The 22,267-nt window shown below is 45.4% G+C and overlaps 1 protein-coding gene across 29 annotated transcripts in view; it reads right to left on the bottom strand.

Moving 5' to 3' along the window:
* Window positions 1-22,267, bottom strand: part of GRAMD1B (GRAM domain containing 1B) — a 227,563-nt gene that overhangs the window by 111,473 nt on the left and 93,823 nt on the right. For 21 of the 29 annotated variants that reach the window (XM_070273836.1, XM_070273835.1, XM_023645042.2 and 18 more), the window contains exon 2: window positions 15,475-15,552. In XM_070273836.1, coding sequence (XP_070129937.1) covers window positions 15,475-15,552 — 78 coding nt within the window. The remainder of the gene's footprint in view (window positions 1-15,474; window positions 15,553-22,267) is intronic. The other 8 variants (XM_070273857.1, XM_070273837.1, XM_070273854.1 and 5 more) reach the window with 1 other exon arrangement.

The raw sequence follows: 22,267 nt of genomic DNA, 5'->3' as shown, positions 1-22,267 counted from the left end.
GTCGGAGTGCTGTCGGAGGACTGGGGCACAAGAGTTTCCAAAGCAGCCCACACAGAGGGGGCGAGATGGGGGTTCAGGTTCTAGAAGGAAAGGAAGCAGCCTTAGGGACCAGTCAGCCATGGTAGTGCCCCCTCAGCCGTGAGGGGATGTCAAGAAGAGGGAGGAACGGCTATTTGAGGACAAGTCTCCGCTGGAGGGATAAGGGGACCGTGCCTGGCCGTCAGCCTCCCACAGCAGCTTGATCACGGAGCTCACACCTTGTGCAAGAGTCACGTCTTGCTGGCATCGGTGCAGTTTTACTTCAGAGCTCCTCAGGGTGAAAACAACAAGAGAAGCAGCGGGGAGACCCACCTGCCCCGGCCGCTGGCCATTCCTGAGACTTCACAAGCGACAGGGCTATCAGTGATGTTACCTCAACACCAGTCTCTAGGCCTGGATGGGACAATGTAGCATAGTAGTTAAAATCTAGAGCCAAATTACCTGGATTCATATTCCAGCCCATCATTTAATTGCCATGTAATCTTATACAAGTTACAAAACCTCTCTCTAAGCCTCAGTTTTCTTATCTAGAAAATGGAGGTAACAGTAATAACCATTTCATAGATAATGAAATTGAAATTGAAATTGAAAGGAGCACACAGTGTCTGACACATAATAGGCACATTCAATAAACCTTAACTAAAATAATGATGCCTTTATAATTACTATCTTAAGGGCACTCAGGGGGTTGGGAACAATGGGAACTCCATGAGTTCCCCCAAATCTCCAAGCCGTCTGCACATGGTGCCAATGCAAGGCTAGCACTGGTGTGGTTACACAACTCCTTGCCTTCCCTACCATCTCCAGGCCCGATCACACTGCCTCCAGCCAGCAGCCAGTCTCTGTACTACACTTTCAAACAACAAATTCATGCAAGTGCTTCACAAATGGAAAGGGTCATAAAGTATAAGGCTGTCAACTCTCCCACTTTCTTCCCTGGAGCTTTACCCCCATGCCCGTACCAATTTTCACCAAAGACCCAGAGACAGGATGCAGAGGACTTCGGAGCCTTTCACACAAGCTTTTAGGGTGAGAATATATAGGAAGCCACAGGATTAACCAAGCAGGGGGTCAGCAGGGAGGGGAGAGGGGGGAAGAGGCCAATAATATTGCCTGACCTTTTTATGGTGCATGGTAAAGGGAGCCACACGTTCCCATTGTACGACCAAACACTCTACTGCAGACTACGGAGGCAGGTGCTGGCAGAAGAGTTAGGATGGAAGACCTGGGGGTTGTCTGAATGCCACTGGAACATCACTGGATGCAGGCCACTGGAGAGACCCTCTAGTGACTACTGCTGAAGCTGAGAGAAAAACAAGACAAGGTGACAGACAGACTGTGGTCACAGATCCCTGGACAGTCCAATGAGAAGCAGCAGCCTCAGGGACTCCTATTGGAGAAGAGTGGCTTCACTCCCCCATTCCTCTCTGTAGCTGCCAAAACAGGCCAGCGGGAAACTCAGGGAGAGTCTCCAAGTCAGGAGTGTTCCCCTTCTGCTCTCAGGTCTCTAGGGAACTGCGAAGGAGGTAGAAAGATGCAGCTACAGACCCCACCAATTCTTGGGCTGGGGCTGGAGAGGATGCAAAGCTGGCAACATGCAAAGGCAGGTGTGGAGGGGAACGCAGTGCTTCCAGAGCCCACTCCCTCTCCACACTGCCCTTAACCCTCTTTCCGAAGGAGACTGGCCCCAAGGTGGAGGTCTGCCACGTACCACTTATATCCAGAAAACAAAAACAGACCATTAAGCTATGGAAGCTGGCTGGGGCTGGAAACAAAAGAGTGACCAAGGAAAATACCATCTATACGCCCAAGGAAGAACTCATTGGCCCCAGAGGACTCTGAGGAGGAGATCTAAGAAGAACATACAAACCCATCTGCACCAGCAATTCTTCCTTTTCACTGGCAGCTCCCTTCTCCTAGTGTCCTCTCTTCCTAAGAGGGGGGAGCTGTCCTGCCAGGCAGACATGCCTGCCCTCCGCGGTTGAAGGAGTGGAGCCCAAGCCACTCCCCTTGCCTTCTGCCTGCTGACTCACCACTGATCTCACTACTGAGGAGGGATCAGACGGCCACGCCCTCCTCTCCTGGCACAGCCAGGGCCGGCAGGGGTTGCTGGTGAGCCCAACGGAGAAGGAGGACAGGCAAAGAACTCTTGCAGCCCATGCAAATACCGACAGGAGCTTCACCTGGTACCTGCAGAGAGGTGAGTTCTGTTCTGCGGGTTAGGCATGATAGGGAAACCAAAGGAAAGCATCAGAAGGAGATCCTGTCAAACAAAAAATGTACTGGATCTTTCCTACATATACCTTGTTCATTAAAATCCTAAGGCACTTCTCAAAATCAACAGGGCATAGGAAACATACTCAACAGAGATTGTTTTAAAAACTGACTTGGTAGGGGCTAGCCTGGTGGCGCAGCAGTTAAGTGCGCACATTCCGCTTTGGTGGCCTAGGGTTCGCCGGTTCAGATCCTGGGTGCGCACATGCCACCGCTTGGAAAGCCATGCTGTGGTAGGCGTCCCACATACGAAGTAGAGGAAGATGGGCATGGATGTTAGCCCAGGGCCAGTCTTCCTCAGCAAAAAGAGGAGGATTGGCAGCAGATGTTAGCTCAGGGCTAATCTTCCTCAAAAAGAAAACTGACTTGGCCCTCCGGCATATTTAACTGGATTACTCAGAATCCTTGGGGTCTATTCTCTCCTTGTCAATTTGTTTTCTGTTCTGTCTGGTTTTGAAGGCTTCCAAGAGATAACCGTCATTAAAAGACTCACTCACACACCTCCATATCTGGAGCTTCCGATCTAGGAAGTTGGTGAAGAAAGATCCATCAGATCCAAGGAAAAGCAGGAGGTCTGCACTGGACCCCAAGTGTCCCAAGAGCCACATGTCCCCTTTCTCCGGGAGGAGTCGTATAACATTGCAAACAAAAACGTGAGCTCTGGAGTTGAGTCTCAGCTTTGCCACTTATAAGCAGTGACAGTGGACAATCTAAATCTCCATTTCCTTATCTACAAATGGGTAGAAGAGGACATAGGGTTGCTAAGATGATGAAATAAGGTAGCACATGTAGAGACTGCATTGAGCATGCAGTAAGTTCCCAAAATAGGAGCTATTACTTGTAACAAGAAATCACACCTCAGAAATTACATGTGCCCACAAACTAAGTACACAGACACTCTGTTTTGTCTTGTGTTTGCTCTTCACATTCATAGATTTGCAGTCATTTCCTCTAATTAGAGATTTCTTTACTGAAAGAGATCCCATTTCCTTAGCAAATGTCCCATTCTGGAAGTTATTCACAGAGGGACAGATAACCACTTGATGGAGGGATTGAAGAAGAAATTCATGAATTAGGAAAGAGTACAGAGTATTTGACCCCTGAAATCCCTTCTTCAGGGCTCCTTCTATAGATCTCTGTTCTATACCCTTATTTACGAGACAACTGATTTAACTATTAGTCAGATGCAAATCCACCCATAGTTTAAAAGGCCCAGAAAAGGAAACACAGGTGATAGTTGTTTCAATTCTAGCGGGAAAAGGGTGGAGCAGGTGAAACTGTTCACTTTGTAGATCCCAAAGCAAGTCTGTCGAGGAGCCAAGTTAATAAACTAAGAGATTCAAAAGTCCAGCCCTGGGTTCTATTACTAACTCACTCATCACACTCATATAAAGAACAACACAAGGGAGCTTTTGTGTGTGTGTGTGTGTGCAGAGGAGGTACTCAGACATCCTCCACTCCCTCAGCCCCTCCCCTCTTTCCAGCCCCAGGACCATTTTGAACCCGGGTTACAACGGGCTTCTCTGCATCTTAACAGAAGAGTTTCACCTTCAGACTGAGGAGGAATGGGAAAGAGAGGGAGTGAGCCCAGCAGTTAACTGACTGACTCTCACGTGCCTGAGGAAAAGAAGAAAAGAAGCATTGAGCAACCTGGAAAGCTGGTGACAGATAAGATGAAATGATTAATTTAATTATACATCCCCTCCCCCATCCTCCTTGCTGCAGAATGGTGACTCTTGGGCTACGCAGAAGGGAGATAAGGAAAAAACAGAAGCTACATACTAATACCAGTGTCCCCAGGCTAGGGCTAAAAAGGCACCAAGGGTCTTCAAGAGGCTTCTTCCAAAACTCATGTCACAGGCCAGGAATGGGACACCTAGGCCCTCCCCATCCCAGCCCTATTAAATTGTGTACTTGATACTAGCCAGAACAGGGATAACAGGAGGCTTCCAGCTACAGGGCATGTTTCTCAAAGTGTGGTCCAAGACCACCTGAGTCAGAATCACTTGGGATATGTGTTAACTATGCAAATTCCTAGGCCCACCCTAGTCCACATATCTCGGAACTAGAGAGACAGGCCCAGGAATCAGCACACTGAGTAAGCTCTGCTTGTGATTCTGAAACCCATTAACAGATTGAGGACCACAGACTTAGAACCCTGGTCTCCCAACTAGGCTGCTCATTATCAAGGGGACATGAACACATACCCATGCAGTACAGGAAGAAAATATTAGAGCTTATATTTCTTTTTATCTCATCCTTTTAAAATTTACGATTAATCATATAATATACAAAACATTATTACAGTAGTGCATGTATATAATTTATATAAATACATTCATACATTACATTGGTGGCATATGCTCAAAAAATGCTCAAAAAATTTTTACTGATAAGGGTTTGCAACCAAGCTGGAATATCAACTTCTGGTACAATGGCTTCTTCAATACCTCGATGGGAAAGCAAGGAGTGGTCTCTGCAAATAGCTGCTCTGAACTTACAGTATTAATCAGTGACACGTAGAGAAGAGAACCCAGGGGTCTTGGTTTCCAAGTGCATCTCAATCCTAGAGTAAAAGGGAGGCAAGGAATGCAGTGCAAAGCATGGCAAGCCTGCAGGTGGAGTCTCTGCTTGAGCCCATGAGTTGTCACCCACTCCCATTCCTTCCTCACCCTGGCTGGTAAGAGGATGCGCTTTCCTCCAACAGAAAGTAGGGAAGCTGGGGAATAAAATTTACCTTCAGTCCTGCCAGCTGTCCAAATCTAAATCCCAACTATAGCATCCGCAGAGATAGTTTTCTGAGCTAAAATTAATACCCTTCTTTCTCAGGCAGAGAAGAAGAAATGCTGGAGTAGGAGAAACACAGAGCAGGTGATGGTTACACCTGCAGACAGTTCTGCTGACAGCAACAGAAGCAGCCAGGACTGCCAGAGAGGAGCCACAAACTGGGAACTCGGGGAGGGAGGGGCAGACAGGAGCGCCCACTTGCTTCTCTGCCCTTCCCCCAAAGTCAGAGCTGAGCCTCAACCTAAAATAAGGTTCTCCTCTCTACTATCCACTTGCCACCATGTGCTGTCTTCCCCAAGACCACAAAATCCCCTGTGCAGGTGTGTATGTGACGCAGACAAAGGAGGACACATGAGGGGCAGTCACAGATCAGACCATTTCCATGACCATGACAACGTCACAAGCATTAATAGAAGTACAAGGGCTAGTCGCTGGCCCTCAATTTGGGCCACAGCCACAGAATCCTATAACCATAGAATGTCAGAGCTAGCAACAGGCCATAGAGAGTTATCTATGTCCTCATTTTCTCATTTAATATTTACTGAACACCTACCATGTGTCAAGTTCTGTACTAAGTGTTGGGTGCACACCACTGAATAAAACAAAGACAGTCCCTGCCCTCATGAAGTTTAGGGACTAGAGAGGGAGACAGACAACAACCAAGCTAACGAATAAACACAAGTATAACATGATTAGTGCTAAGATGGAGAACAAGCTGGGAAAGTGAGGACCGAGTTTAGGTGAGTGGGTTCCCCTGGCAACTAAGGAATCATCACATGGCCTCTCGTGGACCCGTTGCTGGCTTACCTAACCAAGTTCTCCAACTGCCATTCCTCTAGGAGCTCAAAACTCTCCTCCAGGCTTAGCCCAAATCTCCTGTTGGCTGACAACAACAAAAGCTACCCTTTATTGTGTACCAGACACAGTGCTAAGGCCTTTCCCATTTTATGTCATTTTGATCTCCATAACCTCCACAGAATAGGTACAATTATCTTGGTTTTTAAGGAAGGAAACAGATTCAGAAAAGATAAAATGATTTTATGAAAGCACCACAGCCAGCAGTTGGTAGAGGCGGAATTTAAACTAAGGTCGTTCAGTCTTCAAAGCACTCCTGAGTTCCACACGACCACTGCAGAGAGAATCTTGTGCCTGCCCCCAGCACCCTGCCACAGGCTCAGAGAATTTCTTACTCTGCCATTCCCTGCTGGGTGCCTGCTGTGTACAAGTTCTGGGTGGTCAGGACCTGAGGAGTCACCTCATCAGAGGAAGGACTCAGTCTCTGTTCGCCACCCTCAAACTCTGCCATGTCAGCATCCCTGGGGAGAGGACACCTGTCAACAGATGGCTAAACAAGCACGGGCATCTACACCTATGCGTGTGTGTAAGTGTGCGTGTGTTGTGTGTGTGAGAGAGAAGAGAATCGAGATCAAGTCACCCACTTCCTCCAGCCCCTACCCACCTTTGAAATCCGTTTAGCCTCTCTCACTCCCTATCTTCTTCCTTTTCTCTCCCTCACTCCAGTTGTCCCATCTTTCCTTTTTCTTAATGCTGTCTCTCTCTTCACAAAAAAACCCCTGCCGATAAGCTTCCATGCCCCTCTCTCTCCAGTACCCACCAGCCTCCTGACTAAACTCTGCCCCTAGGAGCTGAAACATTTTTCTCCTCCAGGAAACCTTCCCTCTGCTTGTCACACAGGCCAAGGCACAGTGTGTGCAGCTGGGAGCCAGGGCACCACAGTTCTGCCAGGTAGAAGGCCCACATTAGGAAAAAGCGTCCCACACCTGCTTTCTGCTCAGATCTCCCCAGCGGCTGCTCAAGCAGTTCTGGGGTCAGAGCAAAGTCCCAAACAAGCAGAGATAAGAAGGGAACCCACAAAGTCAACACCCCTAAATGCCTCGCTGGTGGGCCTCTATAATGGGAAGAGAATTATCAGGACCCCCAAAGACACCAGCACCCCTGCTCTAGGCACCTTAAATGAGACAGAATACATCATTCTCTACAGCACTTACTCTTGGGATTCGAGTTCTTCACCAACTGGAGCAAGTGACCATGAAAGAGGAAAATGATGATACTTGGCCAGTTATGAACAATCCAAGAGTCAAGTACCCTCCTTGGGAGACCTGCAGTGAGGCCCAGTCAAGCCTTCCATCCATAGCAAAGGGCCACACGGCCTCCCTTGGTGGCACCTCCACTATCCTTTACCTTCAGTCTCTTGCAACAGATCACTGTCCCCCTCTTGGGGCCTCCTGGGTCGCTTGGTAAATGACAACAATATCCCCAAACGTGGGAGCCAATCCCCAAAGCACCCCCACCTCTGTGAAGAGCCCCAGGTGATCCCAAACCAGCCAAAGACCAATTCCTCGTGCCCTGATCTCCAGGGGCCCCCTGCACCTACTTGGCTCGTAGAAATGACAGCTTCTTCCTCAAGGAGGAGACGTGGTGGTGACAGGCCTGCTTTACAGCCGTGCTGCAAGAGACGGTCTCTGAGTGCAGGTTCTGCACCATGCTGGGCTCAAGGGAGGGCCAACCACATGGCAGCTAGCACCTCAAGAGCTGAGGGCTCACTCTGGAGCTGTGTGGACTTGCTGCCTCTGCCGCTCCTTCAGCTGTCGACCGTGGCTCCTGCACCTGAGTTCTCCCTGCCCTAATGTTCAATACAAAACACAGGCAGGTGGAGGGCCCAGGATGGGAGAGCCTGAGGCTCCCTGTTACCAGGATCCCTTCTGCCTTCAGCCCAAGCCACAGCTCCAAACAGAGCCCTCCTCCATTTTCCAACATCTGGCAGTGCTCTGGGCACTAGCTGAGTTTCCTCTCCTCCTCTGTCCTCAGGCAGGGAGGATGGAGCTGTACCTGCATGTGATGTCAGCTGCTGGTGCGAGAAGGAGGGGGAGGCCGGCAGGCACTGCTCCCAGAGGGCTTGCTACTTGGCTCCTTCCCCACGGTGGGGGAGCTGCCTGGAGAGAGCACCTGAGTGTCCGCAGGGCCATGGGGAATTCATTGGCCAAGCAAGTTGATGGAGCTGGGGTGCTCTGAAAATATGCTATTTGCGGATAATTTCTGGGATAGAATAAGCAGAACGGAAAACATCTTTCCTTCTAATAGGAAGCTGTCTATTCTTAGCAGGCCTGCATTCTGCCCTTGCTTCAGCTCTGGAGGCTTATCTTTTGGCCTCCAATTCCATTACCTTGGTTTCTCCATTTGTTCATTCATGAATTCCACAAACATCCGCTGAGCACTTACTCTGTGCCAGACATAAGAGATCAGTTTGTCTTCCAGGGTGTCATGGGCTAGTGGGAGACAGATAAGTAAGCCAAAGACTGCACACCATGGGGCAAGTCTAGACAGAACGAACCAGAGCCTACTACGACACCTGTAAAATAGGTGTGATGAAACTTGCCGTCTCTACTCCAATAAGAAGACTTGAGGGTGAGTTTGAGTAAGATGTGTAAGACACGAACGTCTCTTAAGCTAGTCAGAGAAAAGGTGACACAAGAAATCTCCAAATTAATTACACCCAAACCTTATACTACTCCCATTCCACCTTCCTTGATCTTAGGAGATGATCTCATTTCCTATTACACAGAGAAAACAGATCCTGCTGCTATTAATCTCACCTTCCCACCACATCACCTACATCCACATCCATTATTATAACCAGTTCACAGCTAATCCTTTTATCCGTGATCTAGGTCTCTCTTTTCTTGCCTCCTCCGAAACCTTGCGTCCTTATCTTTCAGTAGGTGGCGCTATCCAGCTGAGCAAGTTGGAATCCCAGGACTAACTCTGAAGACCTCCCTTCTCTCTCACACGTGATGCTCAATCCATCAGCAAGTCCTGGACGTTTTATCCCCTACATATATCTTGAATTCATCTCCTTCTTTTTCTTCCCTACCACCATCCCAAGTCCAAGCTACTGATATCCTCTGCCTGGACTATTATAACTGCCTGCTAACTGCCTCAGCTGATCTCTGCATCACCAGGGCTGCCTCCATCCTTCACATTGTAACCTTTTCAGAATGCAAATCTGATCTTGTCACCTCCCTTCTTAAAGACTTTCAACGGCTTCTTGATGCTCCTAGAATAAGACTCAAGTCCTTGTCATGACCAGCTAAACTCCTGCCCATCTCATCTCATCTCATCTGTCTCACCACACTGCTTCCTTCTCACCTCAGACTCATCCTTCTGGTCTTGGCTCAATCATTACACCCTCGACCTCACCCCTTCTCTCTAGGTCCAATTGCTTTGATACACTCTCTCACGGAACCGTGTTCCCTTCCTTTAATACACATATCCAAGTTTGTATTTTCCCTGCCATATACTGAGTTGTGTTAATATTAGCTCTTCAATAACACTGGAAACTCAATGAGTAGACAGCGCATAACTGATAAGTGTTTATCGAGTGAATGGATGAATGATGTTCTCTCTGAAATTCTCGTCCTTGACCTACTGGTTTCTACTTCAGAGATTTAAAAAGTGCTTGTGTCTCCCTGTATTAAAATAAAAATTCTCCTGAATCACCCCTGCCTTCTCCTGTAGGTGCCATCTTTATTTCTCTTCTCCCCAGGCAAACTTCTAGAATGAATTCTCCATGCAGTCTCTTCTTCTTCCCCTCATATACACTCTTCTAAAGCTGTTGTGTGGTTACAGATGACCTCTTAATTGCCACTGCAGAAGACTCTTTTTAGTTCTTATGTTCCCTAACTCTACCCTCTTTGTCTCTTTTTGACTTTCTTGCTTATATGATATTTCTGTCTCCTAGTTCTCCCAGCTTCCCTGGGTAATCTGCAAATTCCTCCTTCCTTTGCCTTCTGCTTACACTTTCCTAATCCTAAGACTCTTGGCTCAACTACATTCTCATTTCCAAACAAGTAGTTCTAGTCCTGTCTCCTGAGCTTCAAACGGGTAAAGCCAGCTGCCTAATGTATCTCTCCACTGGCATGCTCCATGGGTAGTTTAGACTCTACATGCCTGAATTAAACTCACTACCTCCCCTGCTCTTCAAATTCTTCCCCCCTTATCCAATATTTTTATAATAATAATAGTATTAATAATAACGGCAAGCACATATATAATAATAGTCGTGTGCCAGGCACTATTCCTAGTCTAATCATTATAGACACACACACTCAAGCCTCTCAACAACCCTATGAGGTATGAACTATTATTATACCCATTTTATAGATGAGGAAAGTGAGGCACAGAGGTGAAATGATTTGCCCAAGATCACACAGCACGCAGTGGAAGCACAATCCCAACCCAGGCAGGCACTTAACTTCTAGACTCTGCTGCCTTATATTTGCTGCCCAAGTCAGAAACCTCAGGTTCACACCAGACACCCTTCCCTGACCCAGATGTAAGTCCTATCAAACCTACTTAACAAGTTTTTTTCAATTGGTTCCTCCTTTTCTGTCCTCACTACCATAATTCAGAAATTTGTCCATCTGGGCTCAGCTTAAATGCCACCATGTCAGTGAGACATTGCTGCCTACCCAACTTAGAGTAGCCCCAAAAAGCCTTGGTCCACCATGTCACCCTTTCTCATTTTCTTCACAGCACTTATTGCTACTTGATGTTTTCTCATATATTTGTTTATAATCTATCTCCCTTGCTAGAAAGGAGAGACAATGGTTATCTTGTTCATATGGGTACTCCCCAAAGCCTGCTAGAATAGCTAGCATGTAATATGAGTTCAATTAATACTTGTTAAATGAAACAACTGCAACAGTTTCTTTCCTTGTCTATCTGCTTCCAGTGTTTGCCCCTTAAATCCATCTCTCACACTAGGACCAAAGTGATTTTTCTCATAATACCTGGGTGTGACCTTGGTACCCCCTTCTTCAAAGTCCCTCACTTGTTTCCTATCATCTATAAATAAAGCCCACTCTTTATCATGGCAGGATGTAACATGATCAGTCACCTGCCTACCTGTCCAAAGATGATTCCCAGCCACTCACTAGCTACCCTCCTCCTGGGACACGATGTGGCAGCAATACTGAAATACTTGTAGTTCCTGAACACGCCTTGCTTTCTCACGCCTCCATGCTTATGCACATCTTGTTCCCTTGTCCATGTGACGGACTCCTACTCATCTTGCAGCTCTCAGCTGAAGCACAACCCCCTCCATAGAGTCTTTCCAGATATCAAGGCCCTCTCCCTGCCCCCCGCACCCCTGCCCTCGCCGCAAGCAGAGTATCTGTGTGACTCTTGGGCTAATTTCTTAATTCCACTGAGCCTCAGTTTCCTAAACTCAAATATGAAGATAATAATAGCATCTATTTGATAGGGTTGTGTATGTAAGATTCATTACACAGGGCTAGGCACATTAGCAGACAAATTCTAAATTTTATCACTTTATACAAAATTCCGTATGTCAATTATTACATTATATTATACTTGCTTACTCACAGGTATGTCTCACCATAAGACAATGAGGCTCTTGAGGTGAAATACCACACTTTAATCTATTTATCCTTAGTGTCTACATCTGACATTTTGCAGGTGCTCGATATGCTACACATTCTTTGTCTCTGCTTCTTCGAGGACAGAAGAGTACAGATTTGCTAAGAAACTGAGAGCCAAAATCATCACAGTACTAGCAGCTACTACTTACTACCTGCTAAGTTATCAGGCATTTTCCATAAGTTCTCTCTTTTATCCTTTACAAGAAAAGACTTTCACAAATGAGGAAACTAAGGTTGAGTAAAGCTAAGTAAATTGCTTTTAAAAATGCACAGTTAATAAGGAAGAAAGGAGTCAAAATTAAGTCTGTCTGATGTTAAGGCTCTTGCTCTTTCCAACACACCACGGTGCCCAGCGCACACACAGTGAGCCTCTATTCATCTGGCAGCCTAGACTCCAAGAGGCTCCTCAGTACCTTGTAGACAGTTCATCAAGGTTTGAGGCACACAAGGCTGCGTGCAGGAATGGATACGTTACCACATGTGGCCCTGCCTTGGCACTCGCTTACCTCAGCCCTGATCAGGTCTCAATTTTCCTACTAATAAAAGTCTTCCTGGTCACTTGCTACCACATTCTGTTGAAACGAACACTATGTCCATAAAAGGCCCTTAGTAAAACAGCTCGCTTTTCTACAGTGCTGGCTTTGTTTGAAAGTTCCTGCCATTGGGTGAATGCATCAAATAAAGATCTGGAGACTTGAGAAACCCTCACAATTGATCCAGTATGGGCTGAACCTGCCCAGAACATGACTGTCTCCCTGCACCCACCTACCCTCTGCCCCCATCATGGGTCCAAAGGTTTTCTTCCTTCAGGACAGAACACTGATCGAAAGAGGAAAAAAATTCTCAGAAGCCCTCAAGTTTGGACATCACATTGAGCCATTTCCTCCTTTGCTGTAATGTGGACATTTTCTAGACTACAGTAGGATAGCTGTTTTGTCTAAATATTGTATCTATTCCAAACGAAACACGAGAAAAAGAAAAATCAATGTTTTATTTAACCAGTTAAATGTGCACCTCATACTGAAGGGTTATAATTTTGATCTTTAAAACAGAAATAAAATCGAAATTTTTTTTTTTTTTTTTTGCCTCTCTATGAAACTACCTTTCATCCTATAATTGATCACATGGTTTGGTGAATTAGGAGCAGCCACAGAAAAGGGTCCATGTTACCCACCTCACACTTGACCACTTTCAATCCATGATAATAATATCTGTTCTACCTGCCTCCCAGGGAAGTGGCAAAGAGTAAATGAGATGATTACGTGAAGGCCTTGCCCGTACAGGAAACACCAGTGTAACCAGCAGGGTGCGCTGTCCACCAAATAGGGCCCAAAACAGCTTGCGTCTGCCCCCACCATTGCTGAAAATCTCCCCAGGGTGCACATCTCACACTTGCCCCAGGCCAGGATGTCACAGACCAACATGCAAAATGCCCTAGAGAGTCTCCTAATTGGGTCGAAACATATAGAGGAAGGATCAGAAGCAGGGTGTAGGGGTTTGTTCTGAGCTGAAGCTGGGTGATTAATTACCACTCTGGGGACTTGTTCTCTCCAGGAGAACAAACTGGCTGAGAAGAGAAAAAAAGACTTCATTCAGAAAGGCCATGATGAACACGTTCCAGTCCTGAGTTTCCAAAGGGAGGGGTCCACAGGGACCGCCATGGGAAGCATACTTCTGATCACAGCGCTCTCTGTTTCCCACACTGCCCAAGATGAGCTGGTGCAAAACTATATTCACTGTCTACCATGAAGAGTTCTAGAGGCTATCAGTGAGCCAGGGATAGGAAGAAAAGACCAGGAAAGACATCTAGAGGAGTTTTCTGGGCAGAGGTTTGGATGGGAGACTCTGTAACATTCCATTTGGTTGAGGGAGTGGGCAGAGACGGAGATAGAACATAATTTATATCAACATAAAATTCCAAATAGCAAATAAAAGGTAGGGCTTTCTCTAGTCAGCAAGCAGCCATGTCCTAGAGTAAGAGATGAAGTTGCCTCGGGAAGAACTTGGAGTATGTTCAAATTCAGCACTTTCCTCATCTCTCCCACAAATGCCCCAGCAGCAGAGATGAAATAAACGGGCTTGAGGAGCTGACAATCATAGAGCTGACGGGTCAGGAGCAACTGAAGACAGCATGATCAGAAACGGACCTGGGCTGTAGGCTTGCGGATGTGCAGGGCACACAGCACAGAGAAGGGGCTGTGCTGGGGGAACTCTATGGTTCCTTCTAATTTTGAAAGTACGGCTGATGAAATCCAGAAAGCATTGAAAAGAGAGTGTAGGCCACTCTAGAGACTGAGGGAACTGCCATCAGATCATAACTGATTAAGCCTCTTGACAAGAATGATTAGTCTTTGCCCCCGGAGGCCTCATGCCTCCATATAAGCTCTGTCTAAATCGATGAGCTGAACTGTTAATTTTGCTTAATAATGAGCACGAAACTGAGAATGAGGGCAAGACTTTATAATCTAAAGAGAGAAGGATTACAGAGGTCCCACCCTCTCCCCCAGGACACAGTCCTTTTTATGACACACCATGTAGCTTTTCCTTGAACATTTCTATTCAAGGGGGTCAGTTCATCCCTCTCGAGGCCTATCCCACTGTAGTACAGCTCCAAGCAGGAAAAGGTCTTCCTTATCCTGCAACGAAGTCCGTCTTGCTATAAGTTCTGCCCCTCTGGTTCCATTTCGTAGGCTTTCAGATACTTAAAGAGTGCTGTTATAATCACTGAAAACTTCTCTTTTCCTGGCTGAACCCCTTTCCTTCAATGGATCCTTAAAATGCTACCAGCGATTATCCTGATCCTTCTTTTCTAGACTCTAAGTTATCAATATTCATTTCCAAAGAGTTGGGCATAACACACCAGATGTGACCAAACTAGTACAGACTACAGCGAGACCTGGTTTTTTTTTTTCCTTTTTAACCATACTCCACACTGCCATTAATGAATTCAGACTTTCAAAGATCGTTTGGTACTTGTGTCACATTACTAGCTCATATTTGGCTGGTAAATCAAACCCTCAAGTTCTTTTTCACAAGAAATCTTGTCAAATTAGGCTCCGTGTGGTAATACTACACTTAAGAAACTATTATTTTGGGGGCCGGCCCGGGGTTCGCTGATTCGGATCCCGGTGCGGACATGGCACCGCTTGGCATGCCATGCTGTGGTAGGCATCCCACATATAAAGTAGAGGAAGATGGGCACGGATGCTAGCTCAGGGCCAGTCTTCCTCAGCAAAAAGAGGAGGATTGGCAGCAGTTAGCTCAGGGCTAATCTTCCTCGAAAAAAAGAAACTATTATTTTATATATATGTGTATATATGTAATATAAATACATAATAGCACATTTCCTTTAAAAAAATCTCCTGGTTTTCACCCATTGTTCTATTTGAAATAATACTAAATCTTGATTCTATCATCCTCGGTGCACTCCACTCCCTCTCAGCTGAGTGTCTGCCACAAGTTTGATAAATGAGGTAAAAGTATACTGCTTTTTCATCCAGTTTGTTGATAAAAAACAGTAAACAGTGCTAGACCAAAAGCAGGGCCCTCTGGTATGCCAACTGAGACATCCTTTTAGTCAACATCAATACAGTCAACTTTCTCTGGGCACAGCAGTCTAACTTGCTATAACAGACCGCTCTCTGTCTACCATTCATAGGTGCTACGTGAAGCAGATGCTGGCTGGTCCTCATTTCCTGAGTGTTTAACTAGTCGTACCTCCCTCTCACTTCTTGGGTGAATATCCTGTCTTTCTAACCAGTCTCTGAGCACAGAGGTCTGGCAGTCTCCAAGCCCTCCTCAGTTTCCCACAGTTCTCACTTGTGGCAGAAGCACAATCTTACTCAAACATGTTGACCCCGCCCCCCCCACCGTGATCTCTGCTTCCATGCTCTCCCTCCTCCTTTGACCTTACCTTTCTTCTCGGGCCAGAGGACTCAGGAACCTGTTCGAGTCATCGTCGTGGCTGCTCTGCTGGCTACTCTGTTGGCTGCTGAGGAAAGACACAGGATATGAACCGTTAACGTTTGGCCTCTTTCTCAACGCTGGGGGAGGTCATTAAGACTTCAGCTAGACAAAGAGATGGCGTTACAAAATTTTAAAGATGCAAGCTCCCCGTGTAAGTTTACATGGAAAGTGTACTGACACAGTAGATATGAGAAGTGACACAAATGTGGTGCAAACACCACCCATCACACCTCCGGCAGCAGGGGAAATCCTGACCTATCACCTAGTTCTTCCCGGGCTACATAATCTCAGTGAGCATTCTCTGTATGGGGCCTCTTCACCTCTATCACAGGATACCAATTTCATTCTTCTTCAACCTCATGGGAGACTCTCAAGGGGCTGCTGCAGACTTGGGAGAAGAGGTGTGGAGGGAGGGGAGAATTCCACAGGAAGAAAGACTTCATGGGGCAGGGGTCACCTGGCCTGCTTCCCTGCCTCCAGGGAAGGCTGAGGAGGGTGAGGAATAAACGAAGGACAGAAGGTAGAGTCCTCACGCCTTAAAGCCCTGTAGGCAAAAGGATTCTAGAGCTTCAGCCCACAGTTTACATTAAAGGTATATGGGATTCAACTGTCTTCCATCTTACTTGAGAGGAATTCAACTGTTGTCCATCTTACTTGAGAGAAAGAAAAAAAAGTTCAAACACCTTATGACACTAACTGAACAAACAGCTGATGAACAAATAATTTTTATTAATTGCTAACTGTGACCTATTCCAGGCATCTAGTCAGGAGTCCCCAAACTACACCCACAGGCCACATCTGGAGCTTTCTGATGTTTCACAGTCCCATGAGCTAAGAGTGGTGTTTGCTCTTTTAAATTGGTTGGCAAAAAAAGTTTTCTTAAGAGTAACATTTCATGACACATGAAAATTATGTGAAATTCAGTATTATAAATAAAGTTTTATTGGAACACAGCCACTCCCATTAGTTTACATACTATCTACGGCTGCTCTTTTGCTACAACAGCCTAGCTGAGTAGTTAAGGCAGAGCTGAATACGTTAAGCAGTGGGACCTTTAGACCCACGAAGCCTAAAATATTTACTATCTGGTCCCTTACAGGAAAACTTACCAAACTCCTGTTTTGCATAGATTCTATTAGTAACAAATTCCTATATGTCACTATAATCCAGGCTCCAGTATAACCAAAATCGTTTCCTTGTTCTGGTGGATTGCTGAGCACAATAAAACACATTGATCTCCATGGAGTATATTCCTTAGACTAGATCCCCAGTAGACTGAACTCGGAACAATCTCGTAGGGTAAGTGCTTGCTCCAGTGCCTGCACACACTCTCCCAAAGAAGTGCACGATTTTTTGTGGTCACAGTTATATCCATACTTTTATGTTCTTTTCTTTCAGCAAGAAGAAAACGAACTTAGAAGCCATTTACATCAGATTTTCAAACTCACACAGAAACCAGAACAGCACCACACACAAAGCCCAAGTTGCCTAGCAGAACTAAGTGTGTACACAATCTTTTTCTCTTTCATTTACTCAACACAAAGTCTTTTTGCTGCTTGTCCACTGTGGAGTAGCTACTCATCATTTCCTCTTTGCCAGGTCTCACAGACTTGCCTACTAAAAAATCCTTACAACAAAATTGCACTATCATGTTGTTGACCCACGAGATTTCTTACAGCGGGACTGACCTGTTACATGCATCAAGCCCCCTCTTCTATATAACCTGGGATCCATGTTATACTATAGTAGGCAACCCACAAATAATTAGAACTCAAATTCCAAAGCAGACACAGCTCCAGAGGTGAGCATCAAAGAGAAGAAAACCAGTCTATACCATCAGGAGCTCACGCGAGAACAAGTAGAAGGGGGAAGGTCTTTGGACTCCAAAAACCTCACAGCAAACAGGGCTCAATCAACCCAAACGACCATAGTCATCATTACAGCCTTGGAAGAGATAAAACTCACCTTGATTATAGCTATGATGGGCTGGTTCTTTCCTCTCACTCTGACCTCCTCTGACAATCAAAACCTAAAGCTAAGGAATAAAAGGGGCTCCCAGATCTAAATGACGACGTGCCAGGGTTTCAGAAAACTAATTCTGAGTTGATATTAGCAAGTCATCCCACTAGATGGCACTGTTGACTTCCAAACCAGAACCTCGAGGCCAACCCATCCAGGGCTTCTGGAACCAAAACTAGAACCAACCTTCTGGTGCCCCCTTCTGGCCTTCCCATTGCTTAGAAAACAGTTCAGAGGGTGCAAATGAAAGCAACAATGGATCATCTTCAAACTGCTTATCGGTTCTAAATAATTAAGAAATACCAACCTATAGGCATCTGATAAACAGCTGTATAATGTCCTCTACGTACGCATATGTCAACAAGAGGCAGCACCAAGGCAAGAGTTAAGGCTAGGCTCTGGCATATGCTGCCTGGGAGTGAATCCAAGCCCCTCCACTTCCTAGTTACATGACCCTGAGCAAATTATTTAACGTCACTTTCCTTACCTACAAAATGGAGACAGATGTGAATGATAGTCTTACCTGGTAGAGCTGTTTTGAGGATTTAAGAATGAACATATGTGAAGTATGGAGAACAAATGCAAGCTCTTATTCTATGCAAGGTATTGTTTTGTGGGTCATGGAAAATAAAGACATGAATCCAACAAGGATCCTGCTCTCAAGGTGTTTACAATCTGGAAAGTAAGATTCAATATAAGCCACTACATTTAAAACGCAGAAAATGATAACTCTCTAAAGTAAATATTAAATGCTACAGAAACAGAATAGAGAAAGATCACTTCCTCCTGTGGCCGGTAACAGAAGACAGTCTCGACAACAAGGGTTTTACATGGACACTTGAAATTCAGATAGATTTGGGACAAGCAGAACTGAGAAGAACAGGCATTCCAGTTCAGCTCCTTTACCAAACACTTCTCACGCACCAGGCACTGTGCTAGGAGATGGGGACAGAAGGAGCTCCCAGTGTAGGAGGCATGAGTAGTCACTGCAGCGAGATGCAGCAACACTAGAAGGATGGACAAGGGGCAGATGGCACACACTGCTGTGAGGGGTTAAAGGGAACATGTCAGAGAGGCAAACACTGAACAGGAGGGACTGCAGATAAATCCACGGTGGCAACAGCACAGGATCCTTCCTCCTCTAGAGCCCCCAGAACGGGCCTGGTCCTCTCTCCTCCCATTGTTAGAACTTAGTTTTCAAGAGTCTTAAGTGAGATGGATGCCAACTACTCCTCCACTCAATCCCATGAAATAAGACTGCTGGGCAGAATTTCCAGAGATTCAGACATTGCCTCACCCTCTCACATAAACGCTTTCAATTTTCCTCTTACAAGAGCCTTTTCATCTGATACAGGCCACCTGCATACCGGGGCTCATCCTGCCCCCTAAATGAATCTGCCAGTCTTCCAAGGTCATGAAAAAAACAACCTGCATTACTAGGGTGTTTACAGGGGAGTATGGAATGCCAGAAAGTCAAGGGCCACATCCCCAACCACTCCATTTTAGTCAAGGTTTTGGTGGGACAGGTGTCCAGTCTGAGCTCTACAGCTTAAGGAAGTTGAGAAATATGTGTTAGAAGCCTGAAAAAGGGGGCTGGCCCCATGCCCTAATAATTAAGTTTGGTGTGCTCCACTTTGGTGGCCTAGGTTCAATTCCCAGGCATGGACCCACACCGCACAGCAGGGTCCACAATGTGGCAGTGACCCTCATGCAAAATAGATGTTAGCTTGGAGCTAATCTTCCTCAGGAAAAAAAAAAAGATAAAAAAGAAAACCTAAAAAAACGCTAAACAAGGATTCGGAATGACCTAGCCTGGGCACCAGATGACTAAAAAGTCAGCTTAACACCACAACAAAGGGAACTTACATAAGCAATTGTTTGCTTTCCCCCAAAACTCAATCCTTCCCATTGTAAATTCAAACTTCAGATAAAAATCACTATATAAACTAAATTTTGAAACACTAGACCATGTTACTAAATAAGGTGGCAAAGCCCTTCTTTAAATTCCAGAATATTCCTGAGGGAAAGCAGCTGAAGCAAATCAAATCCAGAATCCTGGTTTTGTTGCTAGTGCTGGGAGCTTATCCTAGACACTGACATTAAACCAATACACTGGGAAGGGCTGGGAAAAATCTGTTGTCACTGGAGGCAAAGCACACGGTCAGAAGCAGAAATTCAGAGGCTATGATCAGGAAGCTCACAATGCAGGCTGAGTAAATTCCCATGATTCCACTGATCCCACTACCGCCCCCACCCCTCCCCCACCCCCCGGGCCCCAGCAGAAACTTGCAGAAAGTACAGCCTAAACCCACAAGCCGCCAGGAAGGGGTCCTTTTCCCCACTGGGAAGAACAGCCTCACTGCTAGGGAGAAGGAATTTGGCACCTTTTCTGAGTTGGTGCTTCATAAGCAGAAACAGCTCTTTCACTCCTAGACAACACTCAACAGGTCATGCCTCCCAAACCCAGAAGGTTTTGAGAGATTCAAGGGATTCCAAGCAGTTATGGGGACTTGCAAGCTGTAATTTAGTATTTCCAGAGCGTAATGGAAACTGTACATTTACCCACACGATGGCTGTGCAGACTAATTTATCGCGTTTTTTTGCTTTTGGCTGTAATCAGAGCAATCTAGCATGTTAGCACCAATTATCTCATGCCAACTGGAAAGTTCAAAAGACTCAGAGGGGCTCTGATTGATACATGTCTTTGATTAATAAAAATAAGGAAAGAAATTATTCTAGGCAGTGGATGTAGTAGAAACAGCATGGAGACAGACAAACCCAGGTTTGCCCCGGGTTTGTTTCTTATTGGCTCTGTAACTTTGGCCAAGTCATTTATCCTAGCCTAGCCTCTTTCCTCAAAAAATGGGGACAATAGGGGCTGGCCCCGTGGCCGAGTGGTTAAGTTCCCACGCTCTGCTGCAGGCGGCCCAGTGTTTCATTGGTTCGAATCCTGGGCGCAGGCATGGCACTGCTCATCAGACCACGCTGAGGCAGCGTCCCACATGCCACAACTAGAAGGACCCACAACAAAGAATATACAACTATGTACTGGGGGGCTTTGGGGAGAAAAAGGAAAAATAAATAAATAAATAAAATCTTTAAAAAAAAATGGGGACAATAAAATACCACTTACAGAATTGTGTTGAGGATTAAGTTGTGAATAATCCAATCACAGTAACTGAGCTCAGGATTTAGAGTCAGGAAGATACAAGTTCTAGTCCTGACTCTGCCACTCAGTGGGGTGATACGGGAAAATTATTTAACTTTTCTAAGTGTGAGATGTGGGTATACCACATGCCTTAAATGATTGTAGTGAGGATTAGAAATGGCAGAAATCATCTATAGAAAGTGTCTAGGGACATATCTGGTCCTTGATAGGTATACTATAAATGGCGGACATCAACGGTACTTCATATTCACAGTTTGGCAGATAAATATTTCGAAACATCCAATGCATGGAGGAAGATAATAGACCCTTATGTTGAGACCCACTGACCTGAAAAGTAGGGTCACGCCATCACTGACAAAAGAGAAGGCTGAGTGCTCATGCTAAATTATATTCACCTGTGAAAGGACTCCAGCATTTACCATTTCAGTTTAAGTAGGAAAGGTATATGGAGGAAGAAAGGCAAGTGGCAAAGAAGTAGAGAATAAAAGAACAGTTTCTGTTTGCCATCTGGCAAGCATTTATAGGAAAGTCTAATAATAGAAAAAAAGTAAACAGATGTGATTTGGGATATTGCCAATGACTGTCAGCTTCTTACACAAAATACCTGAATATTCACAAATACAACTTAGAAAATAAAAGGCTCTGGGTGAAAATTGGTAATTTGTCTACAAAGTTATCACACTGCTTCCGTTTAATGGCTCCCATGGGAACCTGCAGCAAGGTGGGCAGCTGGTCAAAGATTCAGGAATTCAGAATCCAGCTAAATATCTTTTAATTCATTACAGCTCACTAACAGTTCTCTATTTAATAGTTCTTTTCCCTCTAAACCCATATGCCCATATCTTTTCCCTATGCTCATATCTCTGTATCTAAATTACAAAAAAAAAGAGAAAGAAAAAAAGCTCTCCCTCACTCCTTTATTTTTCCTTCCTTCCCTTCAGGGCCATATTTTATGGAAAGAATACACTGCTTGGTGATTGACAAACTTCCATCAAAACTATCAGAATAAGCTGGCAGCTTTACCATGCAGATTCCATAGCCCCTCCTCAAACTTACCAAGTCAGAGTCAACCTGTCCAGGAATGCGTATTTTTTAAAAGCTTCCCAGTGATTCTGGTGGGCAACCAGGATTGAGACCCCCCGGACATCACACTCACTGCCTCCATTTCCTCATCACTGATTCATGAATTAGTCCATGGCACCCCCACCCCTCCTTGGTTTTGTCAAGGAGGAGCTCTGTTACTGCCAAAGTCAATGACAACTGTTACATCCTAATCTTATCTGACCACCCAGGCAGGTTTGACACTGATGATTATTCCCATCCTTTAAAATTCACCCTTCTCGCCTTCTATGACCCCTCCCTCTCCTGGTTCTTGGGTTTTGTTCTACTTTTGTTTTTCTCTTCTTTTGTAGGGAACTTCATGGACTCTTCTGCTTGGTCCTGAAATGTTTCCCAGGACTCATTCAGCCATTTATTTAATAAATTCTCAAATACCAACTATGTACCAGGCATTGTTCTAGAATCTGGATACTGAGTATACAGTAGTAAACAA

This window comes from Equus caballus, chromosome 7 (assembly GCF_041296265.1).
Source record: "Equus caballus isolate H_3958 breed thoroughbred chromosome 7, TB-T2T, whole genome shotgun sequence".
In the NCBI taxonomy this organism is placed as follows: Eukaryota; Metazoa; Chordata; class Mammalia; order Perissodactyla; family Equidae; genus Equus; species Equus caballus.
Note: the sequence above shows the minus strand (reverse complement) of the source record. Positions and strands in the feature narration are given on the sequence as shown.